This window comes from Camelina sativa, chromosome 17, assembly GCF_030686135.1.
Source record: "Camelina sativa cultivar CO46 ecotype springtype chromosome 17, ASM3068613v1".
Lineage (NCBI taxonomy): Eukaryota > Viridiplantae > Streptophyta > Magnoliopsida > Brassicales > Brassicaceae > Camelina > Camelina sativa.
The window spans coordinates 6,399,219-6,426,488 of NC_141896.1; the positions used below are offsets into that span (position 1 = coordinate 6,399,219).

General features: G+C 36.0%; 5 protein-coding genes and 1 pseudogene across 5 annotated transcripts; 1 reads left to right on the forward strand and 5 right to left on the reverse strand.

The window, feature by feature from the left end:
* Positions 1 to 25: 25 nt before the first annotated feature.
* On the reverse strand, positions 26 to 3,451 carry LOC104755790 (microtubule-associated protein 70-4). The gene is made up of 11 exons (XM_010478255.3): positions 2,989 to 3,451; positions 2,833 to 2,918; positions 2,599 to 2,664; positions 2,342 to 2,512; positions 2,064 to 2,234; positions 1,804 to 1,959; positions 1,546 to 1,692; positions 1,383 to 1,454; positions 769 to 1,296; positions 490 to 680; positions 26 to 394 (listed from the first exon to the last, which is right to left on the reverse strand). Exons 1-11 carry the CDS (start codon positions 3,179 to 3,181, stop codon positions 355 to 357), a joined length of 1,821 nt encoding a protein of 606 aa, XP_010476557.1. The 5' UTR covers positions 3,182 to 3,451; the 3' UTR covers positions 26 to 354.
* A 1,302-nt stretch (positions 3,452 to 4,753) lies between these two features.
* Positions 4,754 to 11,928, reverse strand: LOC104755791 (nuclear pore complex protein NUP155). Its single transcript, XM_087495362.1, has 13 exons — positions 11,319 to 11,928; positions 11,058 to 11,227; positions 10,821 to 10,947; positions 10,462 to 10,724; positions 8,648 to 10,277; positions 8,340 to 8,552; positions 8,006 to 8,253; positions 7,251 to 7,614; positions 6,795 to 6,991; positions 6,329 to 6,686; positions 5,751 to 5,969; positions 5,336 to 5,661; positions 4,754 to 5,210 (listed from the first exon to the last, which is right to left on the reverse strand). The coding sequence occupies exons 1-13, from the start codon at positions 11,475 to 11,477 to the stop codon at positions 5,102 to 5,104; spliced, it is 4,383 nt and encodes a 1,460-aa protein (XP_087351488.1). The 5' UTR covers positions 11,478 to 11,928; the 3' UTR covers positions 4,754 to 5,101.
* Positions 11,929 to 14,536: 2,608 nt separating this feature from the next.
* LOC104755792 (nudix hydrolase 18, mitochondrial) lies at positions 14,537 to 16,105 on the forward strand. The gene is made up of 4 exons (XM_010478259.2): positions 14,537 to 14,949; positions 15,063 to 15,168; positions 15,294 to 15,377; positions 15,470 to 16,105. The coding sequence occupies exons 1-4, from the start codon at positions 14,879 to 14,881 to the stop codon at positions 15,767 to 15,769; spliced, it is 561 nt and encodes a 186-aa protein (XP_010476561.1). The 5' UTR covers positions 14,537 to 14,878; the 3' UTR covers positions 15,770 to 16,105.
* A 3,847-nt stretch (positions 16,106 to 19,952) lies between these two features.
* On the reverse strand, positions 19,953 to 21,156 carry LOC104755793 (protein PLANT CADMIUM RESISTANCE 2). The gene is made up of 4 exons (XM_010478260.2): positions 20,790 to 21,156; positions 20,613 to 20,684; positions 20,299 to 20,511; positions 19,953 to 20,207 (listed from the first exon to the last, which is right to left on the reverse strand). Exons 1-4 carry the CDS (start codon positions 20,875 to 20,877, stop codon positions 20,125 to 20,127), a joined length of 456 nt encoding a protein of 151 aa, XP_010476562.1. The 5' UTR covers positions 20,878 to 21,156; the 3' UTR covers positions 19,953 to 20,124.
* Positions 21,157 to 22,492: 1,336 nt separating this feature from the next.
* On the reverse strand, positions 22,493 to 23,635 carry LOC104755796 (protein PLANT CADMIUM RESISTANCE 2). Its single transcript, XM_010478261.2, has 4 exons — positions 23,367 to 23,635; positions 23,169 to 23,240; positions 22,857 to 23,069; positions 22,493 to 22,733 (listed from the first exon to the last, which is right to left on the reverse strand). The coding sequence occupies exons 1-4, from the start codon at positions 23,452 to 23,454 to the stop codon at positions 22,651 to 22,653; spliced, it is 456 nt and encodes a 151-aa protein (XP_010476563.2). The 5' UTR covers positions 23,455 to 23,635; the 3' UTR covers positions 22,493 to 22,650.
* A 1,509-nt stretch (positions 23,636 to 25,144) lies between these two features.
* On the reverse strand, positions 25,145 to 26,260 carry LOC104755797 (protein PLANT CADMIUM RESISTANCE 2-like; annotated as a pseudogene).
* Between the last annotated feature and the right edge of the window lie 1,010 nt (positions 26,261 to 27,270).

Here is a 27,270-nt window from a genome sequence, read left to right on the forward strand (position 1 = left end):
TAGGCTACCAAATACTCTAACTGAGTTAGGTTAACAAGAATATTAATATTAACTAAGGGGAGGGAGAGTGACACACACAAAACAATCACACAGTAAAAGCTTAAAATGTTACATAAACCAATAACCCTACCTCTCCTACTATACATAACACAAAATATATCAGCCAAGTGAAGTCAACTACTCCCTTTAGCTTGAAATGTTGGTATATACTTCAGAGAAGAAGCACACACCAAATCAAATCGGGGTTCGGTACATGGTTTTTCTCTTTCGGCCTTTTGAATCACTTTCCTCAATTTCGCACAAGCCGCAGAGATCAGGCAGTGAGTGATCGAATTGTTCCATTATATTAGTTTATCAGGGTGTGCTCCTCGTCATCCCAGTTCGTCCAGATACTCTACAAAAGATGAAATGCGTAAACAAAAGTGACATTTGACGATGTATGCTAGATAAAGCTCATTGTATATGATGATATGATGATATGATGATTACCTTCCAGTAAGAAGTTGAGCAGTGTTTGAAGATCCTTTTGAGACCGAGGGGCGTCTGGTTTTACTATCTTGTTGTCCTTTATCCACACGCATTGCAGCAACTTCTTTCCCCATTACAGCTACTTCTCTTCGCATCTTCTTTGCCTCAACTTCCATCGCCTTTGTTAATGTTTCAACCTTCTTGGCCAACATCTAAAAAAGTTCACATCCCAAATATTTAGACTCTATAAAAATCATTTAAAAGCTACAATATAATAGGAGAAGACCAAAACTAATTGACCTCAATAGCTTCGTCCTTGTCCCTCAGGCTCTGGTCCTTTTCATGAGCAGCTTTTCTTAATGTTATGACCTCTTTCTGCAGCAAATCGTATAAGACACCTGGGACGCTATCATTATTTGTTGACTTGTCATCTGGTTCTTCTTCCCCTTTTACTGAGCTAGGTGACTCGCCTCTGTTGGTTCCTTCGGCAGACTGGTGGTTCAAAGGATGATTTGATCTCGGTCCATTTATTAGCAGTTTACTTCTATCCAACGGTCTGGTGCCTCCATCGAATGATCTGGATGTTCCTTTAGCATGCTTCAATACAGAGCTCGCACTAGGAGTCAATGATCTCAGCTGAGAACTTGGTGTTCTCTTGGTCAAAGAGCCATTTGATGTAACTTTTGGACTCGTTTCGGCTCCACTAAGGGACTGTCTTCGAGTAGGCCCGTTGCTCGCACTTCTAACAATAGATGTGCCTCTGTTGCTGCTGCTTGTAGGCCTCTTTAAACTCTCTTCTAACACTCTAAGCCGCAGTAGAAATTTCTCCTAAAAATAAGTAAAAGCAGCAATCTTAAAAGTAACGCCATGTAATAAAAAGTACGATAACAATGTTCCCCAGCTATGATTTTTACCTTCAGCTGAGCTTCAGATTTTGCAGCTCGGTCAGCTATGGCAAGCTTGTCGCGTAATTGTTGCATTTCTCCCTGCCCAAACAGAAAGGGATGGAAATAGTATTTAGTTAATCTTCAAAACTTGATGCAGCAGGAGAATTTACATATATATATCAACAATGACCTGCAGAAATCTACGTTCTTCGAGCCACTGCCTTACAGGCATCACTTTGTCGCTGGCATCTTTCCATTCATTTGCTACTACAGTAGCAACTCTGTTTGCATTTACCTTAGCACGGGCCAATTCCCGTTCAAGAATTTTTCTCTCTTCCTAGTAAAAGACAAAACGCCACAATTTATGATCAGTACAAGACCAAAACATTAACTAACAAGATACACAGTAAGTTACTGAGGCACTATTGAAGCATATCTGAAATATTACATTCATTTCTTGAAATTTCCTCTGGTAATCTCTGACTGCATTTGCGGCTGCACCACCAGCAAGAACAGCTTCCTCTAACTCCCGCACACTCTGCATAAGCTTTTCGACTTCTGCAACTTTTTGTCTGTGCATCTTGTCTATAATTCTATTTTCTTCCTATATGAACCAATGTATCAACAAATAAGGCCACCACATGGTAAGAAACAGAAGAGATACTCTGATATTGGTAGTCCAATGTGTAAAAGAAATGATGGGCATACCTGACAAATTTCAATCTGTTTCATCAATTCTTGGTTCTTATTCTGGAGATCATCAACCATGGAAGCTTTTGCCAATGCAGACTGAACTGTCCTTTCAGCTTCAAGCAAAGCTGCTTCTTTTGATTTGGTTAGGCGGTCCAAAGATCTGTTGTCGTCTTGAAGTTTAGCAACCTACAATTCAAAACATGTAAAACCAAATGAGAAGGCTGTTAAAATTTCCCAGAAGTTGTTGAATCAAGCTATAAGAAGATATTTCAGATTCAAAGGAAGGAAGATACTTCTAGTCTCGAAAGCTTCAGTTCAGCCTCTAAAGGAGCAAGAATAGCTTCAATTGGAGGCATGTCATCATCCTTTTGAGCAGCATGAACCCTACGAAGAGAGGCTTCAGCTGCAAACTGAGCTGCCATAGAAGCCTTCTTCTCTTCATTTATCTTCTTGATTTCAAGATTCTGTGACAAACATACAACATCATTAAATACAGAATCAATACAAAAAGAAAAAGGAATCAAAGAACGAGAGATATAACAAAGCATACTTTACTCTCAAGAAGGTTTTCAACAAGTTTGAGTTTTTCCACCATCTTTCCCAACTCTTCAGTAAGCTTCAAAATTACAACAGCAGAAACGTCAGCCAAATAAAAACTGAAGTAAGACCACAGACAAGCTTCCAAAGTAATTCCAAAGTAAAGTCACATCTTCTATAAATAGGAACATTATCATAATGCCACTCTCAAGTTCAGTAATACGGAAGAATGAGATATAAAGCAAACCTCTTCAACAGCCTTCTCTCTTTGTCGTTCAGACAACCTCAATGCTTTGATTTCAGCTTGTGCTTCAGACAATTCCCGATCCTTATCTGTATTTATAGACCATAAGTCACACACACGATTTTTCAAATCCCCAAAGTCAAAATCTCATCAACTAACCTCTGACTTCATTCTCCAGACGATTTAACTCAATTCTGACAGGATCCGAGCCATGGAGTAAGGTCATGAACTCGTTATCCGCGTCAAAGCTTGGTCTCATCGATCTCCGTCGTGACAAGCCCTTGCTTCCTCTTCCTTCTCTATAAGACGACGATATAGTCAATGAAGGTGACATAAATCCTCTTTCCTCCATTTCTTCTTCCGATCTCAAAATCCTCACTTCACTCACTCAAACGAAAGAGAAGAGAACCATTTTTAGCTAGCTAGGGATTTAAATGAGGTTTAAGGGTGTATGTATGGTTGTTAAAAGAGTGACGACGATAGAGAGAGAGAGAGAGACACTGTTAATTACTACTACTGGTTTAATGGAGTTAGTATTATGGGTTAATTACATTGAAGAGGATTAGGGACCATCTGTATTTATTTTGTTATGTGTTGTCAAATTATTAGGGACCATTACATTTTTGTCCAAACATGTACGACAAATGTATATCACTAGAAACTAGGCCTCGGCACTAATACCCGTTACCCGTACTCGACCCGTTACTCGGCTCATACCCGTCCCGAAAAAAAGGGTACCCGCAGCTTTAGGGTCGAGTAAAGAGTATTATAATTATATTACCCGTGAGTAAGGGACGAGTATAGGGTATTAGTTTAGTTTTCAATACCCGTCACGTTACTCGGCCCTTTACCCGTTTTGCTACCCGACCCGTAAATACCCGTTAATATTTTGTATTATTATTATTATTATTTATTATTAATTGATAGAGTTAGAGTTAAAACCTAAGTTCAACTTAGCCTAACTGAATTAATATATTATTTTTATTTTCAAAATTCGTAATTTTATAACTTTTGGAACTATATATTGCATAAATTTATGAATTTTTCATTTTTTGGATTTCAAAAGATAAAATTATTATTGCGATTATTAACATTTTTTTATCGGGTACTCGTTTTCCGGGTAATAATAAAGGGTCGGGACGAGTAAAGGGTCAACTATTTTTTACCGGGTACCCGTTTCTCCGGGTACCCGTTATTTAAGGATCGAGTATGAGTAAATTTTTTCTGTTACCCGTTAGGGTCGGGACGAGTAAAGGGTCGGAGAAAATTCAAGGGTACCCGTCCCGTGCCCAGCCCTACTAGAAACCCTTGTCTCATCATTCCAATGAATGACACTTTTTTTTTAAAATCGAGTTTTGATTTCAAATCATTTCAGATTAGTTTTTTTGGGTACTTATGTGTACATATTCTCATGTTTATTAAAAGTATACTTAAAGGGGAAGGAGGGAGGGTTATTGAAGTTTTTTAATCTTTCGTTGAATTTGATGTCAATTCATTTTCCCAAAGATACACAGTGTACGGAGTATGATTGAAGAAATCAATGTAGGGAGGGAGACAATAGTGTATAATTTTTTAGCTTTAAATGAGCCCAACATGTCCCAAGTCCGGACCACGGTCAAACCCAACTAATCTCATATGCTGTTTACTTCTTTATTGTTGTTGTTTTTTCCTCGAGGGTAGGGTAAAAAGATCAACTAAAAAGAGAAAACAAAAGCTGCCAGAAAATTCGACTTTGGTTCTATGAAAATTTGCAATGGAATCCAACGTTGGGAGCACGAACGGTCAAAGTAAAAAAATACTAGTATAGTTGTATATACTTATATTTATGGGAATTAGAGAGAACTCCCCAGTTGTGAGCTACTTTATCTTGAAAAATCATCATTATTTTCAAGTTTGTAAAGTTTTAACATACGAATACAATGAATTTACTAAAAAAGTTCTTAATTTATTTTTGTCGTGAGACATCATCAACTTGGTCTTGTACACAACAATAAAATACTAATCAACAACAACAATAAAGAAATTAGTCAAGTTACAGAGAATACAGATTAAAATTGACAGACAAGGCCCCCGAATTTTAAGAGGAGGAACTACAGAATTATTTTTTCTCTTTTCGTATTTTTGATTCTCTCTGAGAAGACTAAAGAAGAAGAAAGGGGAAATTTCCCCAAAGAGTGTTATTTTGAAGTTACAAGAACGCTGCTAATAAAACCTATTAAAAAAGGTGAAATTGCATCCAAAATAAAAAGAAAAAATAGAAGAAAGTGATGGATCAGAAGGAGAATGGAGTTAAGAGAGATTCGTCAAGTTCTTTGAAACCTGCGTATACTAACTCCGTCCTGTTCGGTGGCAGAGCCAGTCTCCTTACCTCCGTCATATACCTGCTTGTGAGAATAAAAATTGTAGGGTTCTCAGGGATTCTTGATTTTTAATTATATACTTCAAAACAAGGAGTGGGTAAGAAAACCAAACCGAATCCAACCAAAAATGACAGAGAGTAACTTGCCTGTTTGCAGCGTTTGCGATCTTATCACGGACCCCTTGATTACTAGCAGCTTTCTTCTCTAGAGCAAATGATCCGCCTAGTATGAGAGAAGAGCTGGTTGGACTCGACCCCATTCTGTCTGACAATACAGACATTGCCCATTCAAGGAGCACCACTAGAACCGAACGAAGGAGGCGGATTCTTAGATTTGGTGATGGCACAATGGCTGCATTGGATAGCAAACGGTCATAAGCGTTAAGCACAGGTTCAGCTGCGCCTTTGCAAGCGGCCAGAAGAGCTCGAGCTATGTCTTCATCCCCAACATATTCACCCCTCTCTGATCTCTCCTGTAAAATTTTCCACAATATATGTACTCAAAATTCAGTTCATAACCCATTGGACTCAATCAACATCTTAACGAGAAGGAGGAGCTTACAAGTGCAGCTTTCTCGAGGTGAAGGCACAAAACATCGAGGGGTAAAACAACCCCACCGCCAGGGTATACATGTGATCCGACTCTTTTGAGAACTTCACAGGCTTCAGCTATCCCACCTTGTGAAAGAGCTTGGTCAATGAGTCTAGCCCATGTTTCTCTTATTATGCTTGAATCAGCATCACCAGAATAGTTGGCAAAGTAGAGCATTTCCAGACAGATCTGCATAGAGTGAAGCCAGAACAATAAACAAGCAATGAAAAGAGAGCCTACACAAAGAGTCAAAGATACGAGCACTGAATCTTTCAAATTCAGCAATTTGATCTTATGATTTTCCAACTTTGAAACTAGGATACTAACGCAACAATTCTAAGCATGACGTATAACAGTGATCATCGACTTTGAGTTAGGTTAAGTATGAATAGAACCTACGAATTTACTTAATATCAGCTAAGTTACAGATAGAGATAAACAGAGGCTCTCCTCGTTTCTATAGTTACATCTTGAAAACCAGTTAACCAGAAACATGGCCCAAAACTAATTCAAAAATGAAAATATATATATAAGGTTTTTGGACTCACCTCCCAGAGCTCAAATGGGACAGCATATTCATTATACAACTGTGTTACGCTTTTAAGTTCGGAGGAGAGCTCCATGGCCTTTTCAGTTGCTGCATTTGCTAAGCTGGAATCATCACTAGAATCACCATCAAGTACTGTCCCGTTCTGGTCAGAGTCCTGCATCGCAGCCGAAGACTCGGAATTGGAAGCTATAGCTTCAAGTTCGTCTCTGATCTTAATTTGGAACTGAAGAACTGCGAGTTTTCCTTCAAGCAGATCAAGCAACTCATTGTCAGAAGCACCTTGAGCAGAACCTACTAAACCATCACTATTACTTGCATTCTTGGCTTGTAAAACTGCGTGGCTTAGGTATTGTCGCCTAAATTCACAAGGCAGCAACCCATTAGAGATGAAAAAGGAAGGGGGAGTGAGAAAATCAAGATAGTGTGACTTGAGGAAATATCCAACACATAAAAGATTGGTTTACCTTTGTTCAAGGGTAGGATTGTCCCCTAAACTAATAGCACGTCTCTCTGCAAGCCGTAGAAGCACGTGAGCAGCAAGCACATGCTGTCTCTTTGACACATAGTATTTCGCAAGAAGATCAAAGTATTTTGCTTGATTTGATGAAATTTGTGTTCCTGAGTGACCCAGCGGAGATGAACCAGTAGACACAGCCCCAACCTAAGGCACGAGGAGACAAATGTAAGTATTCTTAGAAAGTAGTTGCAGTGTCGACCACCAAACCTGACTATTTTTTTGTCTCGCAGTTGGTGGCAGACTGAGTCTGCTAGTTAATAAATATGGAGGTTAGCTAGTTTAACAAGTAGACAAATCCCTGAACATTTAAGGTTATGCCTTCCTTACGTGACAAATAAGATAGAAAAACCTGACACCATAACAATGGAAATAACTTAAAAGGGCTAACGTGTAAATAGCATACCTGTGATGCAGAATGACTGCCAGCATTCTGGAGAAAAGGTACCAAATCCGGACCTCCATACTCCAGGAGCTCGTTTTCAAGACCCAGTTCTATCATGGCCGTGTATAGGTACTCCCGGAACGCTCTGTCAGTTGATTGCACACCAAGATGAACAATCTGGCATATATATTGTCTACGTGAAGCCTCGTCTAGCATGGAACTAGCTAAAGATCGCAAGGAGTTGGCAATAATCTCATAGCATTGTTTCCTCTGGGCAAGAGCATGCTCTCTTATGGAAGCATCAAGTTGGTCATTGAAAGCATCGCCAGCAGGATCAAGAGCTTGGGCCTTCTGCAAAGGCAAGCAGACAACAGCTTCATAGAACCTGTAGATAATTATTGTGAGTGAATACCAAAAAAATGGAGTCTTCAAAGAAAGAGCAACAAAATATGAATCATGTATAAATTACAACTGATTCTGAGTTAAGCTGGCCGTTTTGCCTTAGGGCCTTGACTTTATTCTTGTACGAATGCTTAATTGTAAACTTCTAGGTACGGTCTATCTTAAAACTACATTTTACATAATAAACATTTGGAGTATTCTTTGAAATTCGATTTAGAAGGCTAAAAGGTTACAACTTTTCTCTGACTGCCACTAAGAATAATAGCTTTAACACACACAAAAAAAAAAAACAAAAAACTATATGGTTTATTGACGAAAAATCACAAACTAGAACCAACCAAGTGTGTAGGCATCTACTTGAATGAAAAACTAACCTCAATTCCTCAAAACGTTTGCAGACAGTTCGGAGATCTGCAGATCCAGGGATTTTGCTCAAGAAATTGAACGCCTCTCTAGCAACATTCTCCTTCTCTTCAGTATCTGAAGTTAGAGCAGCTCTCTCAAGACGTTCAACAGCTAAGAAGAATTTGTAATCAGACTCCTTGAAGTAACTTGGGCAACCTTCACGTAGTCGCCCGCTTATATCGTCAACTGTTCCCCTGCCATCTGAGCCAGTATAATACTGTGGCACCCAATAGTATCAGATTCAAATTAGTGAGTCAAAACATTCAGAAAGGGGACACTAATGCTATTTAAAAAGGCTGGTACCTCCATCACGGCAGATATCAGCCTTGTTGCAATTTGGTCACCCTCTTCAGAACAAACTAGTTGATGGAATGTCAACTGAACTAAAGCTTGCTTTAAATTTGTGTCAAACCCCTGAACTAATCTAGCAACATGATGTTGAGAAAGAAGTTGGAGTAGGAAAAGGGCTTCTGCAGATCTGAGAAGCAACTGCCTGATACACTCCATAGCCCTCACCTGCAGGAAGGCATGACTAAATTAATGACTTTACTCCAGTACCATTAAAGAGGAAGAAAGTAACACCAGATTTATAAGAATTCAACAAATCTTACCTCTCTGGCAGCCAATTCAGCAGAACTATACGGCAACCGCTGTCTTTTATTTGCTGACTCACCTCCGTTGGAATATGCTCCAAACAAGCTCCTAACCATATTCCTCTCAGTAGCTCCCAACTCTGAACCAGTACCATACAAAATAGAGCCAGTTACATCTCCTAACCCAGCAACACATCCATAAAGCCCCCTTCTCTGGTTTCTTCTAGATCTTAAGAATTTCTCCAATGATCGAACCTTGCTTTCCAGAACATGCATAGCACTGGTAGAAAGACGACAGATCACAACTCCTTCCTCAGACATGGTGTCAGAACTGATTTTCTTAGACATCACAGAAAGTTCCCATAGGGGAAACAGTAATCTTGATGTACAAAGGCAGAGCCCTTCATAAGCACCTGAGAAAATGGGCTCCGCTTCTTGAACAACTTGGCCCATGCTGAAACCTCCAGTTGCTGTTCTAGTGTTTGACAATCCACTAGTGCCATCAAATTGTGGCATTCCTACAATTCTCGGATCCTCAAACGCCTCAGCTGCCTTATCGGCAACAATGTTACTAATTAAATCTTCAAAATTTATTATTCGGGAAGCCAACATCAAGCACATGGCAGCTGCTTCGCCTGCTCCAAAGCGGGTGAAAAAATCTTCTAGAAGGGACCTTGGCGAATTGGATTCTAGAAGTCTTCTTAAGATATCCACAGGCCTATTAAAAACGAGTTCCATCATACCCATGGTGGTAAAAACGACAATCTTTCTCCTTGGCAAAATATGCTGGGTCGAAAGATCACCTCTGGCCCAGAGTTTTCCACATGCTTTTTCATAAGACTCTCCTGAGACTTCAAGTCCACAGTATTCTAGTTCTGAATATAAAGATTGAACAGTAGCAGCAGTATCAGGGGAGGGGAACACATCTACTACGAAAAGCATACGGCCTTCAATAGGAAGGGAAGACACAACTTCTCGTAAAGCCCGAGAACTCCTTGAACTTGGCCCTGAACTGCTGCCAACCTGAGACTGAACGGTTGAATCTCTGCTAACAACAAGAAGAGAAGACATAGTAGGTGGCGATGAATCTGAAAGGACAAGAGTTCCAACAGAATAGTATGCAGTTTCAACTTTCATAGAGAGGTCTTCGTTCTGAGTTCTACCAGCGATAGATGCAGCTCCAAAACCAAGACCAACACCGACTCCCAATGGAGGAGATGGCCTGGTTGAAACCACTTTCAGACAGTTTGGAGTCTGACGGTGGTTGTTAAACCCACTAAAGCTAATACTGCTACCACTTCCACTTGAGGAGGTTGAAAGATACATCCTCCTGCCATCTGATAATGCTGCAACAAGGTGCAACCATTTTGACTCCAGCATGGACAATGGCGAAATGCTGACTATGGAGGGCTTGTTAGATCGACCTGCCACTGATGCCTGACGATTTCCTTGGCTCACATCCTTCTGATTTAGTAGATTCTTTTCTTCTGCCACCTTCTTAAGAGGACCTTCCCCATTTGGCCCAAAAACATATGCTTGAAGTTTCATCTCTTCAGTGCGGGAATATAAAATTTGCCTTTCGTTATCCACAACCATCTCTACAACAGGATCTACAGCTCCAAACTTGAACACATTTGGCACAACCCACCTAAAACAAGCAGAATTTGGAATAAATGTTTAACATCTATCAGAAAGAATGCGGTATTGTGGAACTGTTTCGAGCATAAGGAGTTTTAGTGATACAATATGGATTTCTAGAAGCTTAGTTTATCCTCAAGTTCCAGAATCGGATAGAAAAAATAAATGAAAAGGACAAATGAGAATGTGTGTACCTTGAGATCACACTACCTACGCCTGCAGTAAGGCACACTTTACGACAACGTTTATTCCAGCCTGAGCCAGTTGTATATAGCAGTTCATAGATGTGACCATCACGTCCAGCAATGAAAATGCGCCCTTTATTAGTACATGTAACGCATGTCATTGTCACTCCATCTGATGAAATTGTATAGTCAGGCAGAGGCTGTACTGAAATTTCAGCAAAAGGATCTCTACCATCAGGCCCTTCAGTGCAGCACACTCCAACAAGAACCAACTGATGAGAAGTAGACAAAAAAAATTATTTCTCTCAGAAAAACAGAAAAAAGGTACACAAAACTAAAGAAGTTTGTGATCAGAAGAAAAGTGTCACCTCAACAGGAGTTGCCAGCACCAAAAGATATTGAATAGCTTCAACAAAGACTCCAGGTCTACATTTCGCTAGACCAACCGCACAAATAGCCTGCTCCTCCCCGCTATACTCAGGACATTGCCCATCCCTAATTGACATATGCATTTATCAAAAAACAAAGAACACCTAGTTAAACAAGGCCTCTCAAGCTTCTAAAATACCCCTGTAACTATAAAAAAAGGTAAAGCCAAAATTTACCTTTTGTCAAAACGCCACAGAAACAAAGAATTGTCTACAGATGCCCAAGCTCGTCGGATCTCCGGAAAAATCCCACACAAAGCCGTACCTTCTCCCCCAGCTGTATTATACCTCTCAATAAGTACAGAAGGCAATTCCCAAGTCTCACCAACTTCAATCAAAGGCGGCCACTGCAACAAAATCCAAACTCTTATATTAGACAAAGCTCAAGTTCTAAACCCTGTATACAGTTCCAATTGAAGCAAAGCAAAGGAAACAAACCTCTCTGGGATGAGTGGAATAAGGGTGACTAGCGTATCTAGAAGCTTCAAGAGCTTCTTCAAGGTCGAGCTGCGATGCGGCTTCTCGGCCAATGCGGTCACCAATGCAAAGACCCGCGCTTGTCACATCACGCATCGCAATCTCTTCGTCTTGCGACATCTCTTATTTGAACGAATCCAAAAATAAAAATAAATTAAAAAGAGACGCGGATTTTGATTTTGAAACAGAGAACCCTAAGTGAAGTTCTCGGTTAGCGAGAAAAACCAAAACCCTAGATCGATTTTTTTTGGCTCCCTCGCGAAAATAAAGAGAGCGGGAACTAGAAAAGAGAAACGTCCCCAGTTCAAATTTGGATTCCGATTGGAGAAGTAGAGAAAGAAAGAAAAAGTGTCTGGGAGGAACGAACCACGACAGTAAAAGAGAGTCGCTAAGGGTTTTAATACGACGGAGAGAGAGAGGTTTCTCTGAGACAAATTAAATCAATTTTGCCTTTCCTTACTTTCCGGCTAAACCAGTCGGGTCAACTTTGTTATTTCGCCGGGTCGGTTCGGGTCAATTGCTTTTAAATAGTATATTATTATTCTTTTCGATTTTTTTCCAAACATCCTATATCGTCAAATAAGATTTACACTACTAGGTAGGTTATGAGTTATGAGATTATCAGAAACAATAATATTGTTTGGAAAATTATTATAAAAAGTGACTGTCTTTATATATAGAGAAGAAATAGGTTTAGAAAGGTTATCTCCAAGGTATTGCAAGAAATTTCGATTTTAAACAACTTACAATTGGCTTTAGATCACTAGACTCTCTTTTGAAATGCAACTAATATATATGGTGTTCTTATTACAATATATTGTTTCATGATCGTCATTTTATCTACGGAGAAGTGGAAGCAGCTAACTCAAAATTTGTTATAAACCAATAGTAGTCATTTGGTTGGATGTGGATTTCTTGTAGAAAGTGATCTTCAAGATACTTCGAACGTGAACTGGGACGCAGTCCATCACATATATGACAGGGGCATATATGGAATGGTAGGTGAACAAAGATCTCAGTATTTCCATAGAAAGGATTGGAACAAAGTCTACAACCATGATTAGCAACTTGGTCTAATCTAAGGCAAATGCTGAGTTTGATTTTGAACAGAGGCGGCACAACAAATCAATGTTATGACTTAAAGCACAGCCCGGCTCTTTAGCTATAAAAATTTGAATATATTTAATCTAACATTTACTCATGTTCTAAAATTGTTAGAAAGCATTTTCTTTTGATTTTTTATATATTGTACCAAAAATAGAAAAAAAATTCTATGTAATTTAAAACTATAACAGTTATGAAAGAAGAATATAAAACAAATAGACTGAAGAATAATATAAAAAATATTTGATTTGGACTTATTTGAGAGGATATAACAGTTATATGAAAGGTCAAATTTTGTAAGCAAGAGAATCAAAAAAAAAATGTTATTTTCAAACTATAACCTTATAGTATACTCTATAACATGTCATAAAAATAACCAAAAATTTCTTTGAGATTTCAAATTCTAGAAAAATATGTAATTTCATTTTGAAAGTCTTATAGATTGTTAAAATATAAAAATTGCAGTCACTAAATCATGTATATAAGTGAATTTATCTATTGTATTTGTATTTTTTGGTCAATAATTTTTTCCTAAATATTAAAATATCAATTCCAAAACTACAAAATTTAGAACATACAAATACTAATCTTATTTTTAGAAAATTTGTTCAATTCATATATTTCAAGAATTTAACAATTAACAAAACTTTTATAAATGAATAAATATTAATTTATACTGTAATAATGAATATTTATTTATTGATAAATTAGTATCTTTTGAACAAAAATAAAATAAATTAATATCATTATAAATTAAAAAATACCATGGTATCAACATTATTAATTTATAGAGGGTTTACTAAAGTGTATATTTTTTTGGCCTTATATATTGTCCAAAATATTTTTCGAAATAAATGATTTTTTTATTTAAAATTTTAATAGTTGCGCAAGATTTTTAAAAATATGAGGATATAATGGGTTTAAATTATATTAAAGCATATATGACCAAACATAAATATAGAATGCATAGACAATAATTCAATTATCTATCTTTTATTTCCAATTTTAATTCAATAACCAAACCAGAACAACAAAGTAGTCTTTTTGTTTTTTTTTTTGTTAATAACAAAGTAGTCTTGGGAGAAAGAGTTCTTGTATTTTTTTTATAACAGCTGATTACAGAACTTAAGAATTTCTTAGACGAGTTTCTTATATAAGCTTTTTTTTTTTTTTTGGTAACATTATATAAGCTTTTTACGAGTATAAGCTTTTAGATAAACTAAGAACCCCATGATCCCATTCCGAGTTATAACCAGCATAGCCCTTCTCCAAGGCAGAAGGGTGCTTACTCTCATCTCTATCATCTTCACCGATTTGAGAGCTGATGAAAGCTCGTGTGATCCCAAATTACCACCTGAATCCAACTCTTCTTTCAAATAGTCGCAGTATGAGAAATAATTGTTGTCTAATATAGCTTGGACCGTATACTGTATTATTATTTTACTCTCTTTTTATTAATCCGTTATATTTGTTATTAGTTTGACATTACCGAATAAACCATTGTTCCACGTCGTCGGTAGTGTATGTGTATATGTATATAGTCTTTTTCCATGGTCTCTGGACACAGTCACACAGACTCAGACGATCAGACGCAGAAGCAGGAAAAAAATATCGATTACGATTAAACACGTCCTTATATTGGTGGGTTGATTCACGTGACGTCGTCGTCCCTCAGTGTAAACACTAACCGTGCCGCACTGCCGTGTATGGACAGCGACTTTTTTTTTATTGTGATTCTAACGTGCCGCGTATGAACATGATTAGTTAACCTACACCACTACACGACTGAGAAACTTACGTCGTACATTCACCTTTGAACCTACACCTCGCTCTCTTGCTACGTAATGTATACGGCCCACCAATTTTTTACAGATAGTGTAGTACGTAATACTAATATTTAAATTTTTCATAACTTTCACCATCTATTGAATTATAGAATATAGATTTGATCGTTTATGTTCAACTATGATGCTATAGCTTATCATTTTTGTTCGTTAACGTGGCACTAATTGTTTTTAAATGATGTATCTTTAAATATTAAAGTATATATAGTACTAATTAATAACTGATTTCACAAGTTAATAGAAATTAGATAAAGACAACCAAAAAAGAGGATGTGGAATCGGTCGTTTTTCTATAAAAAGGATAAGCCACAATGGAGAGGGAGGCAAAAGACAACGCTTTTTGTCTCATCCCAAATCTTTCTCACTCACCCACATCATAACTTCATTATTCCTATCCACTCTTTCTTATAACTCTCAAAACGATTCCTTAACTTCGATCTTCAAACCAGCACAGGATTCGTGGCTTCTTCCGTTTTAGCCATCCAAGCGAAACCGTGATCTCCTCTTTTCTTTTTATGCAGTCGAACAGTTAGGTTCATATATATTCTTCAAAACCTCTGTTTTTATAAGAACATGGTGTGTTTGGTTTCTCGTACCGGTCGTCAATCCCAAAGATACAATAAGGGACGCCGTCTAGTTGTCGGGTATGTTTGACCGTTTCATCTAGATGTATGTAATATTGTTTCACCATTAATTCGAGTTGACTTTTGTGTGATTGAGCTTCTAAAGTTTTAGAATTGGATGCATGATATTGTAGGTGTATTCCGTACAGAATCAAGACTTCGAACGATAGCAAAACTAGTGGCGAATTTGAAGTTCTTGTTATCTCATCTCAGAAAGGTCACGCTCTGATGTTCCCAAAGGTACTAATTAACTTTTGACCCCTAACAAGAGTCAAGAACAACAAAAACCATTTGAACTATATAATAATTAGTCTTGTGGGTGTTAAACTATAGTTTACTCTGTAATTGATTTTTTATAATACCAGGGTGGTTGGGAGCTTGATGAATCTATAGAAGAAGCGGCGTCAAGAGAGTCTCTAGAAGAAGCTGGAGTTGTTGGAAACGTTGAGGTGGCTTTGAAACGGATCAGAACAGCCTTTTTTTTTTCTTTATCTTAGATCGATCTATTAAATTAAAGTATGTGTTTTGATATTTGGTGCAGAGACAACTTGGAAAATGGGATTTCTTAAGCAAAAGCAGAGGAACATTTTACGAAGGATTAATGTTCCCAATGCTTGTAAAAGAAGAGCTTGAGCTTTGGCCTGAACAACATCTTCGTCAAAGAACGTGGATGAAAGTAGATGAAGCAAGAGAAGCTTGTAGAGATTGGTGGATGAAGGAAGCTTTAGATGTTTTGGTCCAGAGGCTTTCTTCACCATCAAGGAAGCCTATGGAAGAAAAAGACAAGACCATTCCATTGATCTCTCTATCTGCTGAAAAACCAAATCTGATGTGTTCTTGATGACTTGATCACTTCAATTTGTAGATAAAAAAAAAACATCTGACGCCTTTTTCGTGAAGAGTCTACGTGCTAGTACTGCTGAAGAAATAAGTATGTACAGAGGCAACGAACAGTTTGTAGATTTTGGATGTGTCGAGCAAGACAACGTCATGTGAACGATGGGAGGAAGAAGATAAAAAGCAAAGAGTGCAAACAAAAAACTGTACAATAATAATGTTTCCTCTCTTTGTGTATCTCTCCCCATCTTCCTTATCTGATTTTGACAATGAATCAATGATCTAAATAAAAATTTAAACGATAATATTCAGAAAACCATTTTCACAAGAAAAATCTATAGTAGCATTTTTTTTTTTACATCATATATTTGTTATTATGAATTAAAAAAAAAAAAAGAGTTGCATACTATATTAAAATGATGACATAACCGACAGCTATCTAGAGAGATATGCTTTAAAAATGCTATTGTTAGTTAAAAATAGAGAGATATGAGATCAAGTAACCAAAAAATATTAGGTTTAAGTACGATGGTGGTGACTATGAGGAACATGATCGGTGACATCATTGATGATGGTGATGGGTTACACGTGTCGTGCTTAGGGGGTTGCTGAGTCATCTCTTGAAATTATTTGGCTTTTGTGCTTTATCTTTTGGGAAACTGTCGTTCACACTTTGTACTTAGTAAGTAAGTAAAACCTGATTGATTAGTATTTTCCCCACTCAAAATTTTAAATTAAAATTGAGAAAAGCTAAGATCCACGCAAGCTAAGATCCAAATGTATTAAATTTAACATTTTAAGTGATTTGTGTAGAAGCTACAAATTTTATATTATTCAATTATGAATTTTTAACAATTTATTAAAATTTAGTGATATTAAATTGATGATTTAAAAATTTATTTTAAAATATATTGTTATTCAAAACAGTATGTGGATTATGATTTTAATAAGTTTTACGGATTTTGAAAGATTTGAGAAAATTTGTTTAGTTAAAATACATAAATTAAAATCTCATGGTTTTAGGTGAGATCTGAAATTTTTTTACCATAAATCATATCAACTTTCTACAAATCTATCAAAATTCTAAATTTTCTAAATCCTCGTAAAATTACTCCAAAATCATGGTTTTAATATACCCCACCAGTATTTGTCTATGGAGTTAATCAACAGCTATTTTATTATTATCAATTTGTGGAAAACTCGGCGTTCCACGTCTTTAATTGAATAATTGTCATCTGCTTTTGTCGGTACAAAGAAAAAAATGTAAACCGCTAAGAAAAAAACACGCGATCCACGTTTTGTCCAGTCTCTGTGAAAGTGTGAATAATCAAGTACGTACTTAAAGATAAAGACATAGGCAATTTTTAAAATATCTATTTCAAATTTTTACCATCGTTGATATCAATAGATTAGAGATATACATACTCAATACTAAAGTATTTTGAGTGGTCGGTGAAATCAAATATTCTATGATCATACAAAGTAAGATGTTCATTCTCATCCATGATATCGTATCGCTCGCTCATTTTAATTACATCGGATGTCCGTGTAACTACAACATCGAGTCACCCATTGCATCTATAGTACTTCTAAATGATTCAGATTCAGCGTCACCAATCAGTGGTTCTTCAATCAACCTAATGTGATATTTTCGGTTCGCAAATATATATATCAGAACAGTATATTGGTTGCACGTAAACAATATGGCTATATCTTATCGTATCAACCGTCCCTCTAAACGATGCAAAAGCCTGATCGAAGCACATAACTATACCTTCGAGCCCAAATCGATAAGCCCAAGTTTTAAAGTGAGAACCACAATACTTGCCTTTGGATTCAGTCTCAAGGTCTTCGACTTATTTCTGGTTCAAATCATTAGAGGTATAGTGGCACCGCCAGTTGACCAGATATAAGTGTCAATCCTTGACCGAATATTTTAAGTTAATTATCCCTACCACTAATTGTGTGTTCTAAGGATTAAATTGTTATAATATATAGTACTAAATATGTGTATAATATATAAACTTTCGTACTTAACATTATTGAAAATTGAAGGTGTATAATATGCAAATTCGAAAGTATTAACGAAAGCATATTAAAACGAACATGATGTTCTCTAAATATGTAGTTTCAGGGAAGTTACGGTCCAGCAAAGTCATATATTGCGTGTTTTGCTGAGTTTCGTGGAAAGTGGAGCTGTTACTATCTTTTTTTTTTTTTTTTTTTTGTCAAACACTTGATTTCATTCATTTCTAAACAAAATACAAGGAAAAGCATTCAAAGATCCAAAGTTTAAACCATACAACAAAAGAGGCACTCCCCAATGCCAGACAAAGAAAGATAAAATAGATCAACAAAGAGTCCAAGAGAACTTTGAAGCAATAGCTAGGTAGCAGGTTGCCACATGTGAGATCAAGGTTTGTTGAGAGGTCTTCCATGAGTAGCTCAATGGTAAACAAGTTGGTCATAGTCAAGCAAGGACTTAATGACGCTGAAAAGGTGTTCTTAGCGAATGGATGGTGATTGAAGTAACTAGCTAAACAAGTCGATGGAGAAGTGTTGGTCAAGATTTCTCTAAAACCATACTCACGCCGTTGACAAGTTGAATTCCGAGCTAATAAGCCATAAGACTTCAATGATTGTTGAGCAGTAGGGTTCAGCAATGGAGCTGGCATCAGGATTTTTAAAGAACGGTTGGAAACCCATGACAATCTAGGTAGGTTCTCTCTCACAAAGTTGCCTTGGCAAAGGAGATTAAGAATTCTACACACGATTTGACATTGGTTTACCGCAAGCAGGGATAGATCATACCAGAGCTGTAGAACTGATGGCGAAAGATGGGTGTGGAAATTTAATGGTGTCTCAAATAGACCATAAGATTGCAAAGGATGATACTCAATCCGCAAATACCTAAAGACAACTGCAGCAAGGTTCCATACAGGGTGTGTGAAAGACCAAAGCGTGACTGATGTTACCTTTTTCCAATGGAGTCTTCGACCATCGGTTACCAGGAGACAGAGCAGAACACGGCAAAGGAGACACAGAGAAAGTGAGGTATTGGGCTTTACCTTGTTAATACTGCAGGGTTGGTGGGAGTTGAAGAACTTAGGCCTGTTTTGGCTTAATGGGCCTATCCTGAAATCTAGGTCCACTAGGGAAAACCCTAGTTTCAGGATGAAGAGCCGCCAGGGATGAGAGTGGTGGCCGCCCGAGAGATGCGGAGAGGTCTGCGGTGCAGGGTTCTCCGGTGAGTGATACGTCGGCGGCATCCTGCGGTGAGTGTAGTAAGGTGTGCCATTACTAGCTAAGTCCACTGGGGAGAATCCTAGCTTCAGAACTGTTTGCCAAGCTAATACATGGAAAAGACGATTGCCTGAAATAAGCCGATAGATTTGTGCTCCAAGGAGCATCTCCGGTGATTGACAGGTCGGCGGGAGACGTCGTTGGCCTCTGTTTGGTTCGACTATGGAGACTAGGTCCACAGGGGAAAATCCTAGTTCCACAAGTAAATGACATGGTGAATGGTGAAAATTTGGGCTGCCCGAGTTTGACAGAGAGAGGATCTCCGATGAATGATAGATCGGTGGGAGCATGCAATAGTTTTTGGATGGGTCTAAGACAAGTTTTATTAGGGATTGAAAAAGGGTTAAAAGGGAGAAAAAGTAAAGAAAAAACTTAAAGAGAAATACACTAATCAGAGAGGGAACAAAACAAGTAAAAGCTGGATCGATTAGATCCCGACACCGACGGGCAGGAGCCTTGCCGGCGTCGGAAATTTTGGCTGGGAAAAGGTTCTCGATACTCGTGCCTAGGAGAGAAGAGCGTTAATGATGAGCTGTTACTATCTTGATCTCCTTTTTTTTCCTTTGGTTTGAGTTAAGATTAGTCTTCTGATGAATGTTCGTTGAAAGTCGAATAAAAAGACAAAATAAAAGTAAATACATACATATACATATAAATTCACGACGAAAACAATAATATTTAGCTACATACATCATATATATATTCACATAAATACAAAAAATCAGTGGATTTCTTTCTTTTTGCAGTTGCAATTAGTGTTTTTCGGGGTTTCTTTTGTTTTAAAATGTAATATATTCACATAAAATGTAGTTATATTCAACGTATATAAAAAATCAAAAGTGTTTGATTTAATTTATCATATTAGTTTATAATCATTTGGGTCATTGGGCGTCACTTTCTCGTTATATTATAACACTTTTGATTTTTTTATATACATTGAATAAAATACTCAGTTTCAAACTTTCACAACAAGCATATCAGACAACACAAACAGAGGATTAATATCAAACATCGTTTATTTTAGTACATAATGAATAACATTAAAGAAATAAAACTTTAACGGTTCATGCCGCCTTGGAAGACCGGAGCACCCATCGCCACACCTCCTTGGTTCTGTCTCTCCACGTTACCGGCCCATCCTAAAATACCACATTTTTTTAATAAGAAATGTCAATTTTTTTTGCGATTGCAATAAAGAAACCTAATGGAAAAAAGAAGAAAAATAAATACCAAGACTCATATCGAAACCACGGTGCTTGAGTTCACGGTATTGTTGAGTCAAAGCACAGAGCTCACAGCAGAAATGTTTAAGGCAATCTCCACAATCATCACCTCCAATATTGTATTGAGCTCTCATCTTCTTACGATAGAAACACGAGTACATACATCCACAACCGATTACTGCGGTTATCAAAGCGTATAGTGCTCCAGCCGTACCACACGCTGAAAATTAATTTATAAACTCCCAATTATTTATCTTTATATGTTAAACTTGACAAAGCTTTCTCAGAGTTTTGTGTGTTATAAGTAAGTAATTAACTTACAGGTGGATCCTTGATCTACAATCTCTGCTACTTGGCCGAATGTAATACATGGACACCAGAACGTGATACAACCTGTCCATTCATTTTTGCAAGACATATATTAATTTAGGGTTGTTTACTTGTTTCAGCTGCTTTAACGTAGACAAATACAAGCAAATGTGTGAAAAGAGTAATTACAGTTGGGGCAGTCGGTGAAGCAATCACAGAAGCCTGTGGACCATTCCCCTTCAGCATGAGGCTTGGCATGAAGGTGTTGAGCTTCCATGGAGGGAGAGAGATTGAGTGAGAGAGAGAGACTAACTTTTAATTAATAGAGAAAATGTGTTTAAGGTTTTGTAACAAAGGAAGAAGGATGGCTGTGTGTTTATAAGGACGTCACTGGTTCGGTTCCATTATTTATTTAACTCGTCAGAACCTCAACCTTGTTTTATCTTCAAAGTAGCCATCACCGTTTACTTACTATTTCCTTGACTTTTTCCAAGTCTTTCTAGTTTTTTTTGAATAAGGAATATATTTCAAATTTTTAGTGGATAATGTGAGGGATGAGGTATGCGAAACAAACTACACATATATAAAACTGTTTTCCCTATTTCTCACCAAAAAAAAAAAGAAGAAGAAGTTAGACTTGGCATTACAAATTTACAATGACTCACAAATTTCACAACGATAATTATTACTCTAAGCGCTACTTCTAAGCTATCATTATTTGTTAAAAAAATTTACACTAATAGAAAATTTTCGGTTTTAGTTTTATTACTCTGAATTCTTCTAATCCAATCACTATTTTACATTTTTTTGAATAAAGTCTTTCATCTAAGCAGTCAACAAGTTTTAAAAGAAAAAAAAAATCCAATAGGTTGAAGTATTCAGGGTGATAAAACTGATGATTTTTTTTTTTGTTTCTAAAGCTTTTTTTTCCAAAACGTTTACAAATCTCTCCATGAAATAGCCACTTGATAATCGTTACAAAATAAAAATCCACACGTTAAGCAAACATCTAACATACCTGACTCTAATTAATACATAACCTTTTTTTTTTGTTTTTTGGTCAAAAATACATAACTATAACAATTTGCAATAATGGTGTGATTATTAGAACTTATAAGTAAGAAAATAACTTATATTTCAACTCTCCAGTAGACCAAATCAAATCATTAGAGGTGTAGTGGCACTGCCAGTTGACCAGATATACGTGTCAATTCTTGACCGAATATTTTTAGTCAATTGTGTGTTCTAAGGATTAAATTATTATATTATATACTAAATATGTGTAAATATGTGTGTATATAATATGTTTGACAAAAAAAAATGTGTGTATATAATATAAGCTTATCGTACTTTACATTATTGAAATATTGAAGGTGTAAAATATGCAAATTAGAACGTATCAACGAAAGTATATTAAAACGAACATGATGTTCCCTAAATATGTAGTTTCAGGGAAGTTACGGTCCAGCAAGTCATATATTGCGTGTTTTATCGAGTTTCGTGGAAGTGGAGTTGTTTAATTTACTATACTATCTTGATCTTGTTTTTTTTTTTCCTTTTGGTTTGAGTTAAGACTAGTCTTCCGATGAATGTTCGTTGAAAGTCGAATAAAAAGACAAAATAAAAGTAAATACATACATATACAAATAAATTCTCGACAAAAACAGAAAAATTTAGATACATACATAATATATTCACATAAATACAAAAAATTGGTGGATTTCTTTCTTTTTGCAGTTCAAATGGCAATTAGTGTTTTTCGGGTTTTTTTTTGTGATGTTTTAAAATGTAGTTAATCGTCTGTGTAAAAAGATAAGCAAAAGCCTCGTAGCCTGTAGGTGGTTACTACTTAGTACTTACTATTGTTTGGGTCATTGGGTGTCACTTTGTCGTTATATTATAACACTTTTGATTTATTGGGGGATATACATTGAAGAAAATACTCATGTTCAAACTCTCACAACAACCATATCAGACAACACAAATAGAGGATTGATATCAAACATCGTTTATTTTAGTACATAATGAATAACATAAAAGAAATAAAACTTCAACGGTTCATGCCGCCTTGGAAGACCGGAGCACCCATCGCCACACCTCCTTGGTTCTGTCTCTCCACGTTACCGGCCCATCCTAAAAATTAATACCACATTTTTTTAAAAACGAATGTCAATGTTTTTTGCGATTGCAATAAAGAAACCTAATGTAAAAAAAGAAAAGAATAAGCCGTATGTATAAAAAAGAAGAAATAAATACCAAGACTCATATCGAAACCACGGTGCTTGAGTTCACGGTATTGTTGGGACAAAGCACAGGGCTCACAGAAGAAATGTTTAAGGCAATCTCCACAATCATCACCTCTAATATTGTATTGAGCTCTCATCTTTTTACGATAGAAACACGAGTAGATACATCCACAACCGGTTATTGCGGTTATCAACGCGTATAGTGCTCCAGCCGTACCACACGCTGAAAATTAATTTATAAACCCCCAATTATTCATCTTTATCTGTTAAAATTTGACAAAGCTTTCTCATATATAATACCGTGTGTTATGACAAAACTTACTGGTGGATCCTTGATCGACAATGTCAGCTACTTGGCCGAATGTAATACATGGACACCAGAACGCCATACAAACTGTCCATTCATTTTTGCGAGATATATATTAATTAAGATTTTTTTTTTTTTTTCACTTGTTTCAGCTTTTACGTAGACAAATACAAGTAAATGTGTGAAAAAAAAATGGGTGAAAAGATTAATTACAGTTGGGGCAGTTGGAGGAGCAGTCACAGAAGCCTGTGGACCATTCCCCTTCGGCATGAGGCTTGGCATGAAGATGTTGAGCTTCCATGGAGGGAGAGAGAAAGAGAGAGAGCTTGAGTGAGAGAGAGACTAACTTTTAGTTAATAGAGAAAATGTGTTTAAGGTTTTGTAACAAAGGAAGAAGGATGCTTGTGTATTTATAAGGACGTCATTTTGGTTCCATTATTTTTTAACTCGTCTCAACTTGTTTTATCTACATAGTAGCCATCACCGTCTACTTTACTATTTCCTTGACTTTTACCAAGCCTTTCTAGTTTTTTTTTTATAATTAAGGAATATATATCAATTTTTAGAGGATAATGTGAGGGATGAGGTATGCGAAACAAATTAACTACAAGTCTACAAACAAACAAACTGTTTTCCCTATTTCTCACGAAAAAAAAAAAGTTATTTTTTAGACTTAGCATCATTACAAATGACTCAAAATTTTACAATGATAATTATTACTTTAAGCGCTACTTCTAAGCTAACTAGTCATTATTTGTTACTATTTAAAATATATCTTATAATAACTAATAAACGATTTACACTGTAGAAAAGTTTCGTTTTTAGATTTATTACTTTGAATTTTTCTAATCCGATCACTGTATACATTTTTAAAATAAAGTCTTTCATCTAAGCAGTCAACAATTCATTTATAGCACGAACGAACGAAGCTCAAGTTAACTTTTTCTTTTAAGTATAGACAGAATAAGTGATTTTAGATTTACATTTTAATGAATTTTTATCATAACTTTTTACTAGTGCTATTAATACTAACCAAAATCAAAAATCTATCATTTAAAACAGTTACGAAAATAGTGCTATCCTAATGTGCTATTAGTAAGCATTTTTCTTGTAGTGCAAGTTTTTTTTTTTTTTTTTTGGAAAAATTCTCAATAGGTTGAAGTATTCAGAGTGATAATCATAAACTTGATGATTTTTTTTTTGTTTCTCAAGCTTTTTCTCCAAAACGTTTACAAATCTCTCCATGAAATAGCTACTTGATAATCGTTACAAAATAAAAATCCACACGTACGTTAAGCAAAAATCTAACATACCTGACTCTAATCGATACATAAATTTGCAAAAATGGTGTAGTTATTATAACTTATAAGTTAGCAAGAAAAATAATTTAAAATAGATGAAAATAAAGAAAAATAGCTCAAGTCGACCGTATCAATTCTATATTTAATTACGACAACGATGAAATCATATAGAAGATGTATAATTGCACGCAAGTGACTATTTCCCCCTTTGACCGATATTGTTTTCAAAAGACTGCTAATATGATTTTCAATTTAATCATTATTTCCAGGTCCCCTCCCCCCACCAAATCATTTTGCAAATTAATTTGTGTTCTAGTTTTTTGTATATTAGTAATAAATAGGAAACCTTTGATCAAAAAAAAAAAAAGGTAATATGGAAACAAAAAAAAAACATACTACTGATACGATGTTTATGCATTATTGAATAATGAACGTGTACAGATAGTTAATATATTCAAATTATTATTTTGTTTGTCCTAAAAATTTGTTTGCCTCATTTTAAACCTATTTTTTTATTTCGACTAATTCTAACTTTACAATGAACAAATATTAATATAATGTTTAATTTAAATAAGAACTTCCACCGATAAATCAAACTATTTAACTTCTAACAAAGTCACCACACTTAATGTTAATGATGAGGAATAACGTACGCTAATACCATGATAAAAAAAAAATAGAGGAGAAAAAAGAAAAACAAGAGCATATAAAATATTATTAATTGTTTTTGTGTAACTTTTTCTTGTTATATTTTAATAGTTTTGATACATTCGGATTATACATGGAAGGAATTACTCACGTCCAAAGATATGATCAACCTCGTTTTAATAGATATGACAAGTGAATTACATTCAGAAATTAATCCTAGCGGGTCATGCCGTCATGGACGACTGGAGCAGCCGCCGTCGCACCTTCTTGGTTCTGTTGCCTCTCAACGTTCCCCGCCCAACCTAAAAATACCACATCAAAAACGAATGTTAATGATGTGTTGCGATTATAATAAACAAATAAAATGGAATGAAAATAAAAGAGCCAAATAAAAATATATATATACCAAGATTCATATTGTAACCGCGCGCGGTGCTTGAGCTCGCGGTATAGTTGGGTCAAAGCACAGAGCTCACAGCAGCACCAGCAGAACCAGCAACAGCTACAATGTTTAAGGCAATCAACACAATTGTTACCACTAATGTTGTATTGAGCTCTCATCCTTTGACGATATAAACACGAGTAAATACATCCACCACAACCCGTGAATACATTTATCAACACGTATAATGCTCCAGCCACACCACACGCTGAAAATTATAAACCTCGTCACAGTTATTTATCATTCATTATATTTTATTGCCTTGTTAAATTTGACAAAGCTTTCTCATACAATCATGTATTATAACTTTGTAAGTAACTTACTGGTGGATCCTCGATCTACAATCTCAGCGATTTGGCCAAGTGTTATACATGGACACCAGCACGTAATACAACCTGTCCATTCATTTTTGTAAGGTTATATAATAATAATAAAAATTTATCTAGATAAAAGCTTTGACACCTATAATTACTTTTGTTAGAATATTCTTTGTTCATATGTAAAGTCTAAAGTGATAATGAAAATTAGATAAAGCATAAACAGTAGATCTATAATAACCAGCTAAAAAATTACTCATTTTCACCTTTTTACACGTACAAAATATATATAAAAAAAAAAAATGTGAAAGAGTGATTACAGTTTGTGCAGTCAGAGAAGCAATCACAGAAGCCTGTGGACCATTTTCCTTCAACATGAGGATTGGCATGAGCTTCCATGGAGGAATATAAAGGGAATGAGAGAGATTAACATAAACGAATTGAATGATGCTTTTATATATAAGGACATTAAAATGTTTATAAATCTTTCCATTAAATCCATGTACGGTGTGGGAGGGGACTACTGAAAGTTTTGCGTTTAAACAAGTCAGTCCAGACAGATTTTGAGTATAACTACTGCAATTTGCCAAAAAGGTGTAATCAACTAATTAATAGTAAGTTTTAACTAAGAAACTTAATTAAAAATATAGATTAAAGTAAGCAAGAAATAGTTCAAGTAGATGGTATTATTTTCATCTTTAATTACAATGACGACCAAATCCTATAGAAAAGGTCTAATGGCACGCAACGCTGCCGTTTTGACGTTTAACGTTTTGCCGCCACCCTAATAAGTTAGATTTTATATTAGAACATCTCGACGAACAAAGTTTCTTTTCTTTAACCAAGCCAATTATATAATAATGAAGCTCTAATTAAAGTATTAATAAAACAAATAAAATAGTAATACCGAGGGCGACATCAAAACCGCGGCTGTTGAGCTCGCGATAAACTTGGCTTAAGGCACAAAGCTCACAGAAGCAATGTCCCCACATTCGCTACCCTTAAATTGTAATGTTTTCTCATTTTGGTGCGATAAAGAGTATGAGAAGGTTAGCGATGACATCAAGGACTCAAGATTCATCATCGACACTACTACAAGATACTTTCAGGCGATGGATGCGAGAATCTTCTCAAATCCTTAGAATGTTTTGAAATAGTCAAACAAAGTGGAACCCTATGCATGCATATATATATCGATCATACAGTTTATGATAATTTATGATGATACTAGTTACATCGTTGAATAATGGTTGGCCTTTAGGAAGTATTAATTTGCTCTTGAAGCTTTTCAAGATGGATCATTAATTTATCGATCTGCATATTATTGTTGTATCGACGATTCTTATTAATAAAGGGGGTAAATTATGCAACTCATTGTTCAAGTAAGAAACTCATCTCCACCGTTTACA